Genomic DNA, 19,026 nt, shown 5'->3' with positions numbered 1-19,026 from the left:
GCCATTTTAGGGGGAAACTCTATGTTTTCCCCTCAAATGGCTGTGGCCCCGCCCCCAGCATGCCCAGCGTCTGTACGTCACATCTGGGCGGCACGCATGCGGGGGTGGGGTTTCCCCCGGGCCCGATTCCACGGGGGCGGAAATAGGGCCTCAAAAGCGGGGGAAATCCACCCCCCGGGGGGATTTGGGAACCCTAACTTGGGATGTAGTCAGGCCTAGATGAATCCTTAAATGTCTCTGCTGGAGAGCTGGACCAACATTCAGCAGGGAACTTGCCATGCCATTTAGCAAAAACCTGGTCATTCTTGTAGATGAGGGGAGAAGAAGGCTAATTGTACCATAGCCCTTTCTGGAACACAAATATAGTGGTCCACTTTCACCACAGAATTTTGTGAGTTCCTTCCTTTGGCCAGACAGAACCCACCCCCTACTTGTTTATCCGACTAAGAGGTGGAGGAGAAGATAAGTTATTTGGTAACAGTGATATTATTCAGAGCCCAACTTTTGCAGAAGTAATTACCCCCCCACATACACAATGATCAAAATCACCATGATTTATTCTTAATCCTCCAACACATTATTCCCTGACACTTCCCTTCAGCTTTCCCCGTAGTCTTTGTAGAGGAAAATCATTGTCTGAGGGACAAGAACATTGGTTGTTATGTGCAAAACAGGGCAGAGGACCCAATGCTGGTGAACTCAGTTGGCGCCTTCCTGTGTCTAAAACCCGCTTCCCTTTTTTTTTTGTCTGGGCTCTTAGTTCACTTTGCTCACTGTGTTTCTCTCTTGCACAGTAGTATGTGGCTGAGTCTGCAGTAGTCAGGGAGGACATCTGCAGGTAGACCTCATTCTTCCCATTGTCTTTGGAGATAGAAATCCTGCTTTGGAGAGAAGGCACATGGTACATACTCCCACTATAAGCGATAGCCGCTATCCGTTCTAGGCCTTTGCCAGGAGGCTGCCTTATCCAGTTCCAGGCATTGCCACTAGAGATGGAGTATCCGGTGACGATGCAGGTCAGCCTGATAGACTCTCCAGGCTTGGCTGTTCCTGGGCCTGATTCCACCAGTGTGACATGAGAAAGGACCCCTGGGAGGAAAGCAAAAACAAAACCAAGGGAAAGGTTCAGCTATGATCAGTCCAAATACAAGTAACAGCAGAATTATTTCATACCTTTACCTCCCAAAGAGACTCACATGAAGGACTGATGAAAACCAACATCAATGCAAAGGGATATCTCATGTTTGCTGATAGACAACTACCTGCCAGTGGTTTGGGAAGTGCTAGTTTTGGGAAGATGTCCGCCTGTTAACTGAGAAGCAGTTTAAGAAGATGTAGCTCAGGGCTTGTGATTTGCATAAGGGGCTCATCTTCCCCTACCCCTTCATCCCCTTCGCAGGATAAAGGGGCTGGCAGAGTGATGACTTCATTAAGAAGGGCAACAACCGTTGGGAAGACTGGCTGTTGTCTGCAGTTTTCTTTCACTTTTCTCTCTCTGTTCAATCGCCGCCACCATCTGACCTTTGTAGGAATTGCTCACTGGCCTCTGTGTCTCCACCTACTCAGTGTCTGGTTACCATGGGGACAGCTTCCTGCCTTGGGCACTGCTTGCCAACTGACTGCCCTCCCCTTCCTCTTGGTGCTCCTTTTAAAATAGTGTTTCCAAGATAGTGGAGGTCTATGTGGCACAGAGAACCACTACCAGGATTAAAACTTTCAAAGCTTTTATTAAAAAGAAAATGTTCACAAGCAGACTTCTGGAGATCCCTGGCCCAAAAAACATCCACTTAGCCTCAGTCAGAGCCAGAGCCTTTTCATCTCTGACACCAGCCTGGGGGAACGCTCTCCTGAGTGAGATCCTGGCCCTGCAGGACTTAATGGGGCAGGTGATGCTCTGTATTCTTGGGAGTTGGGGGGGGTCAACAGTTGGGGGGGGTCAACAGGCTTCTAGTATCCTGGCCCCACTGGTGGACCTCCTGATGGCACCTGGTATTTTTGGCCACTGTGTGACACAGAGTGTTGGACTAGATGGGCCATTGGCCTGATCCAACATTGGCTTCTCTTATGTTCTTATGTTCTTAATGCAGGGCATGAAAAATGGAGCTGTTCTGCCAGGCCCATGCTTGAGGTGGCAGAAATTCCATCAATATTGGCCTCCCCCTGCTCTGTGCAAGATATATTATCATTAAGAACATAAGAACATAAGAACATAAGAGAACATAAGAGATGCCAATGTTGGATCAGGCCAAGGCCCATCCAGTCCAACACTCTGTATCACACAGTGGCCAGAAATACCAGTGCCATCAGGAGGTCCACCAGTGGGGCATCAACATCCATAGACAGATATGATGCATAATCTCCATTGAAATGTACTGCTTGCCATCTTACTGCTCAATTTTGATTGTGTTACTACTTGGGGTTTCATTGTTTAATGATTTATTTATATTTATTGTATCAGTGTTGTTCCACTACTGATGTTACCCGCCCTGAGCCCTGCTATGCAGGGAAGGACAGGCTTTAAATTGAATATAATGAGAATAAAATAAAAATAAATAAAGGCCCCATTCACACGCCGAAGTAGCTGGGGGAGAGCTACGGGTGGTGGGCGGATTATTCGGACGCAATCACACCGCCACATCTGGCAAGTGGAGCACACCCATGGCCAACCTGTGGCTTCCAGCAGAAGACCCGGAGTTAAAAACTACCTGCTTTGATGCACTATCTTCTGGTAAATGCACGGCGTGGATGGGCGTCTGATTGGAGACGTGCTTCGCATCCAGCAGCCATCTGTATTGGGCGCATGCACACAAATGTGGTCCTGCTGTTTTCCTGCTGTGTTGCCTCGCTGGTCTGATCAGCTGCTGAAGGCCAGAGGACGCAGCCACGGGGGAACGTGAGATTGTGCTACCATGCTTCTTTTTTCTCTGCAGCTAAAAGCCTCCATTCCCCTGTGAATTATCTGGCCCATGTGACTGGGGTCAAAATACTCTTATCACAGCACCAGATTGAGCAAGGCATTAAAAAGAAAAGGGTAAAACTCAATTCCTCTGTCCCTCCCTCTATACATGCCCTATCAGATGTTAGATATAAAGCAGGCTCCTTAGCTTAGAAAGTCACCCAGTGTTCTACAGAGTTCCATTACCTTGAAGCCTCTTTCAGGTGTGCAGGCCAGGAAATCGCAATGGCCTCCTCCTACAGACCTTAGGCAAGAGTTGTGTCTGCCTCAATGAAATCAGCACAAAAAAGACCTTCATGATTGCTCCCAGAAATTTTATCATTTCTTTTTCTCCTTCCACTGACCAGGTCAGCTGGGGTCAAAGAAGCGCTTCCTGAAGTCTTTCTAGTACTTAATTCTTCCAAATCTCTTGTCAGAAGTAAAAAATCCTGTGGAAGATTTTGCTCTTTTCAAAGCTCCAAAGAAAATATGCATTTCTTCACACTGTGTCTACAGCCTGCTTCCCTTTTTTTTGTCTGGGCTGTTAGTTCAGTTCTTTCACTGTGTCTCTTGCACAGTAGTATGTGGCTGAGTCTGCAGCAGTCAGGGAGGACATCTGCAGGTAGAACTCATTCTTGCCGTCATCTTTGGAGATAGAAATCCTGCTTTGGAGAGAGGGTGCATAGTACGTGCTCCCACCATAATGTATAGCTGCTACCCATTCTATGCCTTTGCCAGGAGGCTGCCTTATCCAGCTCCAGTAGTAGTCACTAGAGATGGAGTATCCGGTGACTTTGCAGCTCAGCCTGATAGACTCTGCAGGCTTGGCTGTTCCTGGCCCTGATTCCACCAGTGTGACTTGGGAGAGGACCCCTGGGAGGAGGAGAAGAAGAGAAAAGTTCAGTTGTGATCAATCTACAGATTAATAATGGAAAAAAATTATTTCATGCCTTCCCTTCCAAGAGAGACTCACATGAAGGGCTGATGAAAATCAGCATCAAAGCAAAGGAGTATTCCATGTTTGTCATTAGTTGGACAACCTGCCAGTGGGTTCGAAAGGCCCAGTTTTGGGAACACAGGAGGCTCTAAGAAGTTATAGCTAATCGTTGTGATTTGCATAAGGGGGCTCGTGTCCATCCCCCCCGCAACTTCTTTTCAGCATAAAGGGGCTGGCAGAGTGAGGCTTTCATTCAAATGGGGGGGAGGGCATTTGCTTGGAAGACTGGCCATTTTCTGTGTTTTTCTTTCCCCAGGATGTGGCTGCAATTCTGTGTTTGCCAAGGTGGGTGGTATTAGTTAAAGAGGGCCCAAGAGAAGGCAAGGAGTGGGTGATGTGCCCGCCAGTTACACCCTCTGTGCCCGCCAGTTACACCCACCCAGTGACCTCCTCGGCTGCTTTCTTCCCAGCTCTGTTCAATTCCATTGAAAGTGCTGCTGAAGAAAAAGAATTTTTTTAAAATGACTGGGATACATTTGCAGGGGAGGTGTATATACTGTACTTTTGCCTACCGAGGATTCCCTGCAAATTTCAACCACCCCTCCTGTCTTGTGCAGTATTGTTGCCATGTTTCGACCTCCACACTTCCCTTCAGCATTTCCCCTTGAACATAAACATACACACAAAGGAAAGAAGAGAGTTAAAAATCAATAGGGCATGGTTTCCTCTCCTGGAAAACACAAAATGTTCTACATCTTGCAATGGCACTACAGATAAGATTAGAATTTCAACCGCCAATCCATAAGCAAAAGAACCTCCTCAGGAAAACTCCTCCGGTAGCATGTCACAGCCCGGGGAACTCCTTCAAGATAATGACTCAGCCCTACCCTACCTTCCTGAGTAGATATACGGTAAATTACCTGCCTACCATTTTTCTTCTCACCTTGACACAGAGAGTACCCCGTCTTCCTGTGTTATACCTCTGAGGATGCCAGTCACAGCTGCTGGCAAAACGTCTGGTCCTACAATGCCAAGACCACAGCCATACAGCTCAGAAAATCTACAACAACTAAAGAACGCCAGCCATGAAAACCTTCAACAACAAAATTAATTATTGTTTGCTCACAGCACTGCAACCAATTTATCATTTGATATCATCTATCAAAATATCATGGAATGAGTTATGCATAACTCTTCCACATTCCAGCCAGAAGCTCTGTTTAACAGGGCACTTTTTAAAAGAAATAGATAGTTTGAAAATATTTCCCTGCATATACACAACTGATCTTCAGTCACACAGTGAAGATGTTTGTGTTGTGGTGGCAATTGCCACCAAAGAATTTTTTAAAATTGCAGGGACAATTTAACCTCCATTGGCTGATATCAAACATCCTGTTTGATTCCCCACTCCTCCACATGCTGTCATAGGGTTCCCAGGTCCTACCTGGCTACTAGAATCAGTGAGATGAAACTCCAAAGACGGGCTGCCTGCCCAAGACTCCCACTAAATATGCAAGTATACAACCATCAATAACACCAGTAACCATGCCGTGTCCGTTATAACATAGTAATCAATTGTAATGATAGTGTCATACAGAACAGATAAAATTCAAATTGTCAAAAGACCAAGAAGTACATACAGGCAGAGTAATCATGGTAAGGAACAATAACAATAACAATGTGGCCATTCCCTCAATTGAGAACATTCCACTGTTGAATTGGTAGCAGGCTGTGCTGCAGTGATTGTGGGGTATTTGTTCCTTTCCGATGTAAGCAGAGGGTAGAATCATTCTTAGTGCAGCCCATATGGTGTTTTTACTTGGGACGGTAGTTACTTGAATATTTCACGAACAGTTATGACTTAACGGTGGCCTCCTGGCTGCTTTTTGGCAACTTGCCTGGAGATTGAGGGAGTGTGCTGAGAGATTCAGGGTTATTTACATGGGGACTGTGAATATTATTGTAACTGTGATACACAAAACATTCCTTAAATGTTTGGGAGTATTATACTGAGCTCCTTATCCTTTATCTTAAAACATTGCAGTGAATCATCCCGAATGGGAGACCAGGTGGTTCACATCAAGGTCACTCCTGACAGTCTGTAAAAGCCCTTGCATTAGTGCATTCAATACAGAACATTCGGTGAGTCGGGGCACGCTACAGTGTTTGCATTAGCAATTTGGTAAGCATGAGTAGGATGCCTACTGTGGTTCATTGTATATTTTGTTTCATTCTAGAGGCTTACAGCAACTGAGGAAGAGAACTGAAGAAATAAGGGAGTTATACCGGGACCTTGTTTTGCTGTTATGGACAATTATTGCTGTTACTGGCTACTATGAATCTTTGTTTACACATTGTTATTGTTCCTTACCATGATTACTCTGCTTGTATGTACTTCTTGGTCTTTTGACAATTTGTATTTTATCTGTTCTGTATGACACTACCATTGATTACTATGTTATAATGGTCATGACATGGCTACTGATGTTATTGATGGTTGTATACTTGCATATTTAGTGGGAGTCTTGGGCAGGCAGACCATCTTTGGAGTTTCATCTCGTTGATTCTACCAGCTCTTTTGCTGCATGGGCCTTGTGCAGTCCTACCTGGAGACTGGTGGGGGGGGGGGGGGGCTCCCAATCTTTCCACCCAGAAGTGAAATCTCATTTCCAATGTTGGATTTTTGGGCCTCAAAACGAAAGAGGATACCCCAAAACCTAGAGCATTCCCTCAATGTTGGAAATTCAATGATGTCACTCCCAGGTGACGTCATCACACTGGCGCCGGCATGCGCTGGGAGGGGGCTTCTCAGGGTGGGACATCCCCTGCTAGCCAGCGGGGCCCTGATGGATTGGGGCTCCTGAAATCGGGGGATCCCTGCCCCAACTGGGGAAATGGCAACCCTACGTACCCAGCTGAGTGACCTTGGGTCAGTCACAGTTCTCTCAGGGCTGTTCTCTCAAGAGCAGGGTGTTTTTTTCAGAGCTCTCTCAGCCCCGCCTACCTCACAGGTTGTCTGTTGTGGGGAGGGGAAGGGAAAGTGATCATAAGCCACTCTAAGACTCCATGTGAAGGGTGGGGTATAAATCCAACTCCTCCTCCTCCTCCTTCTGCAGATATCAAAATTACTGTAATTTATTATTTATTCCACAAGACTTTATTCCATGACACTTCTCTTCTGCTTTCTCCTTAGTCTTTGTAGAGGAAAATCTTTGTCAGAGGGACAAGAAAATTGGCTGTTCATGTGCAAAACAAGGCGGAGGAAACTATGCTGGTAAACACAGATGACCTGTGTCTACAACCTGCTTCCCTTTTTTGCCTGGGTACTTAGTTCAGTTCTCTCGCTGTGTCTCTTGCACAGTAGTATGTGGCTGAGTCTGCAACAGTCAGGGAGGACATCTGCAGGTCATTCTTCCCATTGTCTTTGGAGATAGAAATCCTGCTTTGGAGAGAAGGCACATGGTACATACTCCCACTATAAGCGATAGCCGCTATCCGTTCTAGGCCTTTGCCAGGAGGCTGCCTTATCCAGCTCCACCAGTAACCACTAGAGAATCCGGTGACTTTGCAGCTCAGCCTGATAGACTCTCCAGGCTTGGCTGTTCCTGGGCCGGATTCCACCAGTGTGACTTGAGAAAGAACCCCTGGGAGGAAAAAAAAAAGAGAGAGAAAGGTTCAGCTATGATCTATCCAAATACAAGTAACAGCAGAATTATTTCATACCTTTGCCTCCCAAAGAGACTCACATGAAGGACTGATGAAAACCAACATCAATGCAAAGGGATATCTCATGTTTGCTGATAGACAACTACCTGCCAGTGGTTTAGGAAGTGCTAGTTTTGGGAAGATGTTCGCCTGTTAACTGAGAAGCAGTTTAAGAAGATGTATCTCAGGGCTTGTGATTTGCATAAGGAACTCATCTTCCCTTGCCCCTTCATCCCCTTCACAGGATAAAGGGGCTGGCAGAGTGATGCCTTCATTAAGAAGGGCAACAACCCTTGGGGAGACTGGCTGTTGCCTGCGGTTTTCTTTCACTTTTCTCTCTCTCTGTTCAACCACTGCCACCATCTGACCTTTGTAGGAATTGCTCACTGGAAGGGTCAGGACTCCCAGCCTCCCTTCCATGTTCTGAGGCCTTGCCTCTGTGTCTCCTGCTATGCCAGTGCTTGGTTACCATGGGGACAGCTTCCTGCCTTGGGCACCGCTTGCCAACTGACTGCCCTCCCCTTCCTCCTGGTGCTTCTTTTAAAATAGTGTTTCCGAGACAGTAGAGAGCTATGTGGCACAGAGAACCACAGCCAGGATCAAACTTTTATTAAAAAGAAAATGTTCACAATCATACTTCTTCTTCTGGTGATCCCTGGCCTGAAACACATCCTCTTAGCCTCAGCCAGAGGCACAGCCTGTTCAGCTCTGGCACCAGCCTGCTGGAATGCTCACCTGACTTAATGCAGTTCTGCAGGGGTTGTAAAATGGAGCTGTTCTGCCAGGCCCATGGCTGAAGCAGCAGAAATTCCCTCAATATTGGCCTCCCCCTGCTCTGTGCATCTGTCCATCAGCTGTATGGTCATTCAACATCCACGCACAAATGATGCATAATTTCCACTGAGCTGTATTGCTTGCCATCTGAATGTTCAGTTTTGATTGTGTTACTACTTGGGGTTTCATCGTTTAATGATTGGTTTATAGTTACTGTTTTAATGTTGTTCCACTAGTGATGTTCTCTGCCCTGAGCCCTGCTATGCAGGGAAGGGTGGGCTCTGCTATAAATTGAATATAATGAGAATAAAATAAAAATAAATAAGAAACTCTTAGGTCAACACCAGACTGAGCAAGGGATTCAAGTGAAAAGGGTAAAGCTCAATTTCTCTCTCCCTTTCTCTATACATGTCCTATGAGATACGTGCCCTATCAGAGGCAGGTTCCTTAGCTTAAGAAGTTATCTGTTGTTCTACAGAGTTTCAATTACCTTGAAGCCTCTTTTGGGTGTGCAAAATAGCAATGGCCTCCTCCCACAGACCTCATGCAAGAGTTCTGTCTGCTGTGATGGAATCAGCACAAAAAAGACTTTTTTCCTTTCTCCCAGGAATCTTACCATTTCTCTTTTTCTTTCCACTGAGCAGGTCAAACAGGGTCAAAGAAGTTCTTCCAAATGTATATTTCCTCCTTGGAGGAGGGGGGAGCATGAAAATCCCATTGTCTCTAGCTAGACCTGTTAGCTTTTCAAAAAGGTTGGCTGAGGTGAGGCTGGAAAACAACTGAACTGACTTCCCCACTTCTGCCTGTTCTCTGCCCAGAGAGAAACACTTCAAAAGCTCCTGGTGAAGGTTTTGTTTCATTCAAACCTCCAAAGAAATTATGAATTTCTTTCCACTATGTCTAAAACCTGCTTTCCCTTTTTTGCCAGGGCTCTTAGTTCAGTCCTCTCGCTGTGTCTCTTGCACAGTAGTATGTGGCTGAGTCTGCAACAGTCAGGGAGGACATCTGCAGGTAGAACTCATTCCTGCCATCGTCTTTGGAGATAGAAATCCTGCTTTGGAGAGAGGGTGCATAGTACGTGCTCCCGCCAGTTGTTATAAATGCTACCCATTCTAGGCCTTTGCCAGGAGGCTGCCTTATCCAGCTCCACCAGGAACCAGTAGAAATGGAGTATCCGGTGACTTTGCAGCTCAGCCTGATCGACTCTCCAGGCTTGGCTGTTCCTGGCCCTGATTCCACCAGTGTGACTTGGGAGAGGACCCCTGGGAGGAGAAGAAGAAGAGAAAAGTTCAGTCGTGATCTACAGATCAATAACAGAAGAATTATTTCATGCCTTCACTTCCAAGACAGACTCACATGAAGGGCTGATGAAAATCAAGATCAAAGCAAAGGCGTATTCCATGTTTGTCAAGAGGTGGACTACCTGCCAGTGGTTGAGGAAGGTCCAGTTTTGGGGACACAGGAGACTCTAAGAAGTTATAGCTAAATGTTGTGATTTGCATAAGGGGACTCATGTCCCCTCCCCTGCATCAACTTTTCAGCATAAAGGGGCTTGACAGAGAGGTGCTTTCATTAAAATGGGGGGGGGGCATCTGCTTTAAAGACTGGTTATTGTCTGTGTTTTTCTTTCACCAGGTTGTGGCTGCAATTCTGTGTCTGTGTTTGCAGTGGTGGGTGGTAGTAGTTACAGAGAGCCCAAGAGAAGGCAAGGTGATGAACCCCTTCTGTGCCCATCAGTTTCACCCAGCCAGTGACTTCCTTGGCTGTTTTCTTCCCAGCTTTGTTCAATTCCATTGAAAGTGTTGCTAAAAAAATGAATAAAAATGACTTGGATACATTTGCAGGGGAGACAAATATACCCTTTTTTTGCCTAGCAAGGATTCCCCGCAAATTTCAACCCCCCTCCGGTCTTGTGCAGTATTGTTACCACATTTTGACCCCCACACTTCCCTTCAGCATTTCCCCTCGATAACCACTTTCTGATTTCTTGACACAGAGAGTACTCCATCTTTCTGTGTTATACCTCCACGGATTCCAGTCACAGCTACTGGAGAAACATCAGGTTCTACAATCCCAAGACCATGGCCACACAACCCGGAAAATCTACAGAGACTAATTTTCTGATTTACTTACTAACTCTTCCAATGCCCTCTGCTGGAGCTCTGGCCAACAGAACAAATGGCACAATTATGAATCATTCCAAACAGAGATTATTATCCCTGCCAAGTTTTACTGTCAGTGGAATCAGTAGGAATAAATATGTCCACACTGCTCCCCCCAGTCACTGAGCACCTCTCCTGTTTCTTTCTTTTGCAAATAAGAATGCTAGGCCCTAAAATGAGGAAATTAAATTACAAGGGAGGAAGTTCTCAATGCTGATAAAACACTACCTAGATCAGTTCCGTCAAAGGGATATTTAGCTATTTGCTTCTTTATACTTTACCTTTCTACCCAATGAGGTTCCAAAGGAGCATACTTAAGGGCATAAGAAGATCCCTGCTGGATCAGACCAGTGGCAGGGGTCGTTTCATAGAAAAAGAGCTAGGGGAACTCATTAGCATAACTCATTAGCATATGCCACACCCCCTGACATCAGGGGCCCGGTGGTGGACCTGCAAGGCCGGCGGGAGTGCGAGGAAGCCCCGCCAAGGCCCTCCCTGGCCCCAGGCAGGCAGGAATGGGGAGAGGCGGGGAGGAAGCAACTTACCCTCCCTCTTCTCCTACCTCCTCCTGGCTGAATGAGGGCCGGAAGTGGGGCGGCCGGAAGCAGGGGCGGGGCTTCATCATGTGCCCTGCCCCCGCACCTCACCCGGGGGAACTGCAATCTCCCCAATTGACCTCTGACCAGTGGTCCATCTAGACCAGTATCCAGTCTCACACAGTGGCCAACCAGTTCCTCTGTAGGGCCAGCAGGAGGGCGCCATGGCCAGGCCTTTCCCAGATGTTGCTTCCTGGCTGTGGGATTCAGCGTTTTAGTGCCTCTGAATGTAGAGTTTCCTCTCAGTCACCATGGCTAGTAGCTATTGATAAACCTATCTTCCATGAATCAAATCCCCTTTTAATGCTTGTTATTCCTGTGGCCATCACTACATTCTCTAGCAGCAAATTCCACATATTAATCAGTTTCTGTGTAAAGTAGTATTTCCTTTTGTTCATCCTGAATCTGTTGCCCAAAAGCTTCATTGGATGCCTGTGAGTTCTAGTATTTTGGGAAAGGGAGAAAAGTGTTTCTTTGTCAACTCTCTCCACCCAAATATAATTTTAGAAACCTCTATCATATTCCCCCTTAGTCATCTCTTTTCGAAGCTAAAAAGTCCCAGATGGTGAGCTGGTGAGCATCTTTGCTGCCATCTTTTGGCCAAGGAGATTGCAGCTTGTGCTAGAGAGCTTTCTGAGGGCCCGCTTCAGAGGGAAGAGCTACGCCCCAGCCTTCTACTGATTTTAATATCACGCCCCTCCACAATGATATCATAGGAAATGTGATGGGATTTAGTCAGGCCTCAATTAATCCCTAAAAGCCTTTGCCAGGGTTCTAAACCAGCATTCAACAGGGGACTTGCTGTGCCATTTAGCAAAAATTCTGATAATTCTTTAACTTTATTGTGGATGAGAGGAGAAGATAGCCAATTCTGATTCACAAATATAGTGGTCCACTTTCACCACAGGGCCTTGTGAGTTGCTTCCTCTGGCCAGACAGAACCCATCTCCTACTTGTTTATCCAACTAAGAAGTGGTGAAGAAAAGCCATTTGGTAACAGCGCTATTATTAAGATCCCAACTTTTGCAGAAGTAATTAATCCCCCATGCAATTTTCTAAATCACCATAATTTATTATTTCTCCCTGAACTCTAACAGCCTTTCAGAAGGAACTAGAAAAATAACTAATATACAACCTGGAGAGTAGTTATAAAGCCTTTCACGTGCCTTTCAGAAGATGGGGTTAGGAGTAAAAGTAGGTAGAACCCTGGTATTTTGAATCTTGAGAAAGTCTCCCTTGATTTCTTTAACTCTGGCTTCAAAGTGGTGTCACCGATTGTCAGGGCTTTGTCTAACTTTGCTGAGGTTAAATAAAAGAGTGGTAGTCTTCCCCATGAGAAGTCTCTTGGCAGAGTCCATTCTTGACCCTTCTTGCTTCTTGAACCTTCAGCAATGTAGCCGTGGGGATGCAGATGGACACGGGAGCACCTTCTGCCCAGAGAGACCCTTTCCCATCAGACGGTGGCGTTAGTAGCATTGCTGCTTCTGCTACCTCACATGGCATGCAAAGGAACTGCTAAGAAGTGCCCCACGACTAATGCCGTCCCAGTTCCACATGAGTGGTATCAGCCCGGTGACCTCATCATTGGTGGGATCACTTCTCAAGTCTTTTATGTTTTCCACAGACCTTCCTTTGAGGAGCACCCTTCTCAGAAGCTGTTTGACATCCCTATGTAAGTTATTTTTTCCCCCCTCTCCCCATTTTATGTGAAGTTGGAAACCTAAGCAAATTTAATGTGGTCAAAAGAATCACAGAGGATGTACATATATGTGGTGCTTCCATATCAGAATAAACAATATGTAACATTTGCATAGTGTGCTTAAAAGTGGTCACAGCACTTCTCAGAGTTAAACCATCTTGTATGTTAGGGAGAAGGGTACAGTTGTCCCCATATTGCTGACGGTGGGAGGGGTGAAGAAAGTTGTGAGGGGGGCTTACCTCAGGTGACATAGTGAATTCATAGCAGGGATAAATATTTTAAAATAAATAAAAAAGGCCATGTCTCAACTTTGACTCAAGGTAGCTAACAAAGCAAGATGTTGCAAATGCACAAAACTCAGTGGTGGGATCCAGCCAGTTGTTTTACTCCATGTCACCCAATCCTCTTTCTTACTATAGCCTCCATCCCACATGGCTTTTCTCCATGCAGGCCCCATCATTGCCTTTGGTGAAAAGTGACTCCCCTTTTTCTCCAAAAGATCAGCTGGCTGGATCCAACCAATCAAAATAACCAAAGAATATTCTAATCAGGCGCCTCCAGACTGAGCCCTTTGCCATTATTATAACAACTGAGACCATCTTGATAATTGCAAGCACTTTATTGTTACTTATTGTGATTAGTATTATTGTCATTTATGATTTTACTGTTACTGGGTTTTATGCCGGGCCTGTGCCCCATGTAAGCCGCCCTGAGCCTGCGTGCAGGGAGGGCGGGGTAAAATCAGGCGCCTCCAGACTGAGCCCTTTGAAATTGCCTGCGGCACTCTCATTATCTTATGTATCTTCCTGTCTGCCTCCCTCAATGATCATCTCTTTGAATTCTCTTCTCCCCAGCCACTGCAAGCTTCCCATCCTTTCAAAAAACAATGCAAGCTCGTAATGTTCAGATGAGTTGATTTCAAAATTAGGTTAATTTATTTGAGCCCAGAGTGGGTCAGCACTATGGTAAAGTGTTGCCCATGCATTGTAGAATTGACTTGTGATAGAGTATGCACCTCTCTCTGCAGTGTGGTGACCAAGTTCTACCAGCACATGCTGTCCTTGGCATTTGCCATAGATGAGATCAATGAGAATCCCATGATCTTGCCCAACATCACACTTGGGTTCCATGTCTGTGACAGCTACTATGATGGAAAGATGACCTATCGGACCACTCTGGAACTGCTCTCCAAATTACACAGATTTGTCCCCAACTACAAATGTGACATTGAGAAGAACCTCATAACCATCATTGGGGGACTAGGCTCTGATATCTCCTTCCTCATGGCAGATATTTTAGTCCTTTACAAGATTCCACAGGTAGAATCCCTGCATCTCTTTCACTGTGTTAGCTCATATCAGTTAGAGGAATCCTTGACTTTCATACTCTCTGAAACGGCAAGCTGAAATCAGGTTGTCAGTGTCACAAATATTCATTTTTTTCAGGGATCTTTTTGCAGTAGGAACTCTATAAGCTCTTGGAGGATTGGCTACATTAGGGGTGTGTTGCCTAATTTGCAAAGGAGCTCCTGCTACAAAAAGAACCCTGCCTTTAAAAAAAAAACAGAGGCAGCATATTATCCCTTTCTTAAAAATCTCCACATTGTCTTTTAGCTCACATATGGCTCCTTTGCTTCAGAAAATACTAATACACGACAGTCCCCATCCTTTTACCGCATGGTCCCCAATGAAGCCCAACAGTACAAGGGAATTATCCATTTATTGAAGCATTTTGGATGGACATGGGTTGGGCTATATGCTGTGGATGATGAGAGTGGAGAACATTTCTTGCAGGCCCTGGAGTCCCTGTTTGCCCAGCATGGATTATGTTCTGCATTCGTAGAAAGAGTTCCAAAAGAAACCTATTTGACCAACATCTTTGAGATCAATGACATGGTCATCAGTATTTATCGGCCTGTAACAGATGGGAAAGTCAATACATGTGTCCTTTATGGAGAAACTTTCACCATTTTGTGGCTGAGCTACTTCATGCTTCTTGGAGCTCCTGGACATGTAGAAAATGCATCTGATGGAAAGGTGTGGATTATGACTGCCCAGATTGATTTTGCTTTGACAAGCATTCAATCACTTTCAGATTTGCAAATGTTCCAAGGTGCCATTTCCTTCATGATTCACTCCAGTGAGCTTCCAGTGTATCAAAAATTCCTTCAGGTCGTCAGACCTTGCTGGACCAGAAGGGATAGTTTCCTCAAGAGCTTCTGGGAGCAAGCATTCGACTGTCATTATCCAAATTGCAACATGGCCATCAAAGTCAATGGAACCTGTACTGGGGAGGAGAGGTTGGAGAGTCTTCCTGAGCCTGTTTTCGCAATGCAGATGACTGGCCACAGCTACAGTATCTATAATGCCATCTATGCTGTGGCACATGCTTTACACTCCATGTACTCATCCAGGTCCAATCACAGAGGTGTGCGGGACAGCAAAAGAGATGCTCTTCTACATCTCCACCCTTGGAAGGTAATTCCTCTACATGGAACAACTTTGTGGCAATGAACAGCTTCGTCTTGCATTAAGAACCAGGGAAATTATGTTGGACACATTATTGTCACAGTTTTGTGGGTTCACCTTTCTTTCAATACTTTGAGATTGAATAATGTTAAGCTGTACATTTTCAGGGATTTACAACTGCAAGAAACCAAACTAACATTTATTTACCAAATTGGGTCTCAATGAAACTGCACAGAATTATAGCTTGGATCTAGGAATGTGCGAATAGGGTAGTGCTTATGCAACATATGTTTGTTAGCTGCTTTTTCTGCATCCTCACGTGATCCCCCTTAAAAAGTGTTCCTGAGGATTTGGGGTCCACTAGGAACAAGGTAGGATACAACACAGGGGTGGGCTTGCAGTGCGAATGGCAATTGTCAGACAATGACCTCACTCTTCCACAAATGGGCTAATTTTGCACAAGTAAATGTATGTGGAATTTTTGCCAATTTCCCCTTGCAGTCGCTGCACCATGTTGTATCAAGTGTAAGGTTGATGGACTGCTACCAAGATGGGAAAGGTAGCAAAGATCCATTCTTCAACAACATTCTGCCCATTATTCACTGACTCTGGGGTTATATCAATGAGAAATAAGTGTTTGAAAAAAAGATTATTAATATATTGTGATTAATTTGCATAGAGCAGGGGTCTGGACTAGATGGGCTGTATGGCCACTTTCAACTCTGTGATTCTGTGATTTTATCATTCTATGATTTATTCTTACAACTAGCTCCATGCAGCTGTTCAAGATGTTTCATTTAATAACTCACAAAAATTATGCCATGAAATTTCACTAATTATAAACTCATCTTATTGTAATGAATAAATGCAAGTTATACAGCAATTTTGGTGTGTATTAATTACTAATACATGTAATACTAGGACTAAAAGTTCCAATAGAAATTTGTAAAGACATTCAAGCACATATCTGGCAACCAGTTATAGTAAAGTAAAAAAGTGCTATGTCAACATTAAGCTCAAGTGTCCTATTTTCAGAGAAAATGTAGACATTCCATGCAAATCCAGCTGATGGAGGACTAGCTTGTGAAAACTCCATTTCAGGTATCCTCTTTCATCAAAGCTGGTATAACTTAAGAATCCATTAAAATTTTGCTCCGTTGGTTTCAAAAAGGACTAGTGAAAGTCTGTCAGTCTAATGCAATTTGTTTTTATTTATTCTTGCAACTAGCTCCACCCAGTTCTTCAAGATATTTCATTTAATAATTCAGCTGGAGGAACTATGTCTTTCAAAGCGAACAAAGAAATGGGAGCTGGCTTTGATATCATGAACCTGGTCACATTCCCAAACAAGTCCATCTTTAGAATGAAAGTTGGAAGAGTGGATTACAGCGATCTCAAAGGACAGCAATTCATCATTAATGAGGATAAGATTGTGTGGCCCAGATGTTTTAACCAGGTGTGGTTTCTTGTAGGTCCCAAGTGGACCACTGCATTCTTCAGATGGGTCACTCTGCAGTTGGAATTGTCCTGCTCATTGGAGCAATTGCCCCATACTGATTTTCTGATCGTTAGCAAAGAGAAATTGAGCATGTAAATTAGATTTCCTTTGTTTTTGGAGACTGCACTTGCTCTGTAAATTCTACATATTTCTTTACGAGCATGATAACAATCTCTGTCGAACCAATTTTTTTTCCTAAAAAGAGGTTGTGGCTTTGTGTTACCCTTTTAAACAACAAATGGTCAAAAAAGTGAAACACTTGCTCCAAAATCACCGTTTATTTAATCGTTGGCTCATCAGAAAGTTGTAACATAAGGCTCTGACAAGTGTCTGAATAAAAGATGGCATAGGCCTCACTTGATTTATTAACATCCCATTGGGCTCTTTTTAAAATTTGACCTGAACTAATTAATCCTACCTCAGGTTCTTGTTCAAGCTTCTCGCCAAAGGGGAGTATTACTTCTAAATGGAGAGGCAGATGATTACTACCCAATGGTTCACCTACCCTAAACTTAGAACAGTAGAGTAGGAGACTGAAAGAGACCAAACACACTACCACTGTTTCCATTAATCCTAGTAAATTCTCCCTGATGACCTAATTTACTGAATGCTTCATACATCATATTTTATAAAAATTCATTATGCCATGCCAATGAATCCTTTCTTTCATTGCGGAGTGCTTGATGGGCAACCATATTTCCTCTTGTGTTTGCCAATAGATGCTGCCAGTTTCTTTGTGTAGTGGATCCTGTCACCCTGGTTATCAGAAAAATAAGAGAGAAGGGGAGAAATTTTGCTGCTATGATTGTGTTTCATGCCCAGAAGGGAAGATTTCACTCCACAAGGGTAGGCGACAGAGCACAACAATGTGTTCTTCAGTGACATGAATTTGGGTGGCTATATAGCAAGCAGAGTTCACAAGAGGATGTGTGTTGCCATTTTTTAAAACAGAGGACACATTTCTGGATGGAAGGGTAAATCTGAGGATAATAATTTGAGTAATGTTAGCCAATGGAATCCATTAACACATCCAGTTGTGGTCACCAAGTGATGTATATGAAAGTATGAGCAACCATACATTAGTGGATGTCAGATCTCAAAAATAAAAAAAACTTCCTGCTCCAAACAGCCATGAGAAAAAAGGGGAAGGGCTGTGTTTCAGTGGAAGAGTCTTTGCTTTGCGTGTAGAAGGTCCTAGGTTCAGTCTTCAGGATCTTCAGCTAAAAAGGACCAAAATCTTGTTGGTCTCTAAGATGCTACTGGACTTGAATCTAGATCTTCTACTGCAGGCCAACATGGCTTCAAAAGAAGGTCTTCAACAGGAAGTTAAGTATCAGTGATGTATGGCTGTCAGTGCCATGTGCAAAACTTGTATATATGGAGATATGTATTATGCTGCTGTGAATACTTGAAAAACTCTGTGGAATGCATACAAATTGTAGTATGTCCCAGGTTATTTAGTTATTAGTTTTGAAGAAAACTGTTGAAAGTGACTCCAATGGTACCCTCACAATGAAGTTGTATAAAATCAGTCTTAGTTTGCATACAAATTGATGCTGAAATTGGACATCTAATCTTTTTCAGACATGGATGACTGTATCAAGTGTCCAGAATATCAATATCCAAGCAAGGATCAAAACCAGTGCATTCCCAAGACAATCAGCTTCCTCACTTTCGAAGAACCTCTAGGGATCTGTTTAGCCTCACTTGCTGTTTCTTTTTCCCTGATCACAGCCATAGTGCTAGGAACTTTCATTAAGCACAAAGATACCCCCATTGTCAAAGCAAATAACTGGTATATCACCTCTACTCTCCTGATCTCCCTTCTGTTCTGCTTCCTTTGTTCCTTGCTGTTTTTTGGACAACCTAGGAAAGCGACCTGCTTCCTCCGACAATCCACTTTCAGCATCATATTTTCAGTGGCTGTTTCTTGTGTGTTGGCCAAAACCATCACTGTGGTTGTAGCTTTCATGGCCACCAAACCAGGATTCATCATGAGGAAGTGGGTGGGGAGAAGACTGGCCAACTTCATTGTCATTTCCTGCTCACTAATTCAAGTAAGCATTTGTGTGGTGTGGCTAGGAACTTGTCCCCCTTTCCCAGACTCTGACACACAGTCTCTGACTGAAGAGATCATAGTAGAATGTAATGAAGGGTCTGTTATCATGTTCTATATTATGCTGGGTTACATGGGACTTCTGTCAATAATAAGCTTGACTGTAGCTTTCCTAGCCAGAAAGCTGCCAGACAGT

The 19,026-nt window shown here is 44.4% G+C and overlaps 1 protein-coding gene across 1 annotated transcript in view; it reads left to right on the top strand.

The window, feature by feature from the left end:
- Positions 1 to 15,882, top strand: part of LOC107117826 (vomeronasal type-2 receptor 26-like) — a 43,607-nt gene extending 27,725 nt beyond the window's left edge. Inside the window, exons 5-7 of the mRNA XM_015419992.1 lie at positions 12,734 to 12,781; positions 13,836 to 14,127; positions 15,778 to 15,882. Of these exons, the coding sequence (XP_015275478.1) occupies positions 12,734 to 12,781; positions 13,836 to 14,127; positions 15,778 to 15,882 (445 nt within the window). The remainder of the gene's footprint in view (positions 1 to 12,733; positions 12,782 to 13,835; positions 14,128 to 15,777) is intronic.
- Positions 15,883 to 19,026: the final 3,144 nt, after the last annotated feature.

This window comes from Gekko japonicus, unplaced genomic scaffold (assembly GCF_001447785.1).
Source record: "Gekko japonicus isolate JY-2015 unplaced genomic scaffold, Gekko_japonicus_V1.1 scaffold5081, whole genome shotgun sequence".
Taxonomy (NCBI): domain Eukaryota; kingdom Metazoa; phylum Chordata; class Lepidosauria; order Squamata; family Gekkonidae; genus Gekko; species Gekko japonicus.
This window is presented reverse-complemented; position numbering and strand designations above follow the sequence as displayed.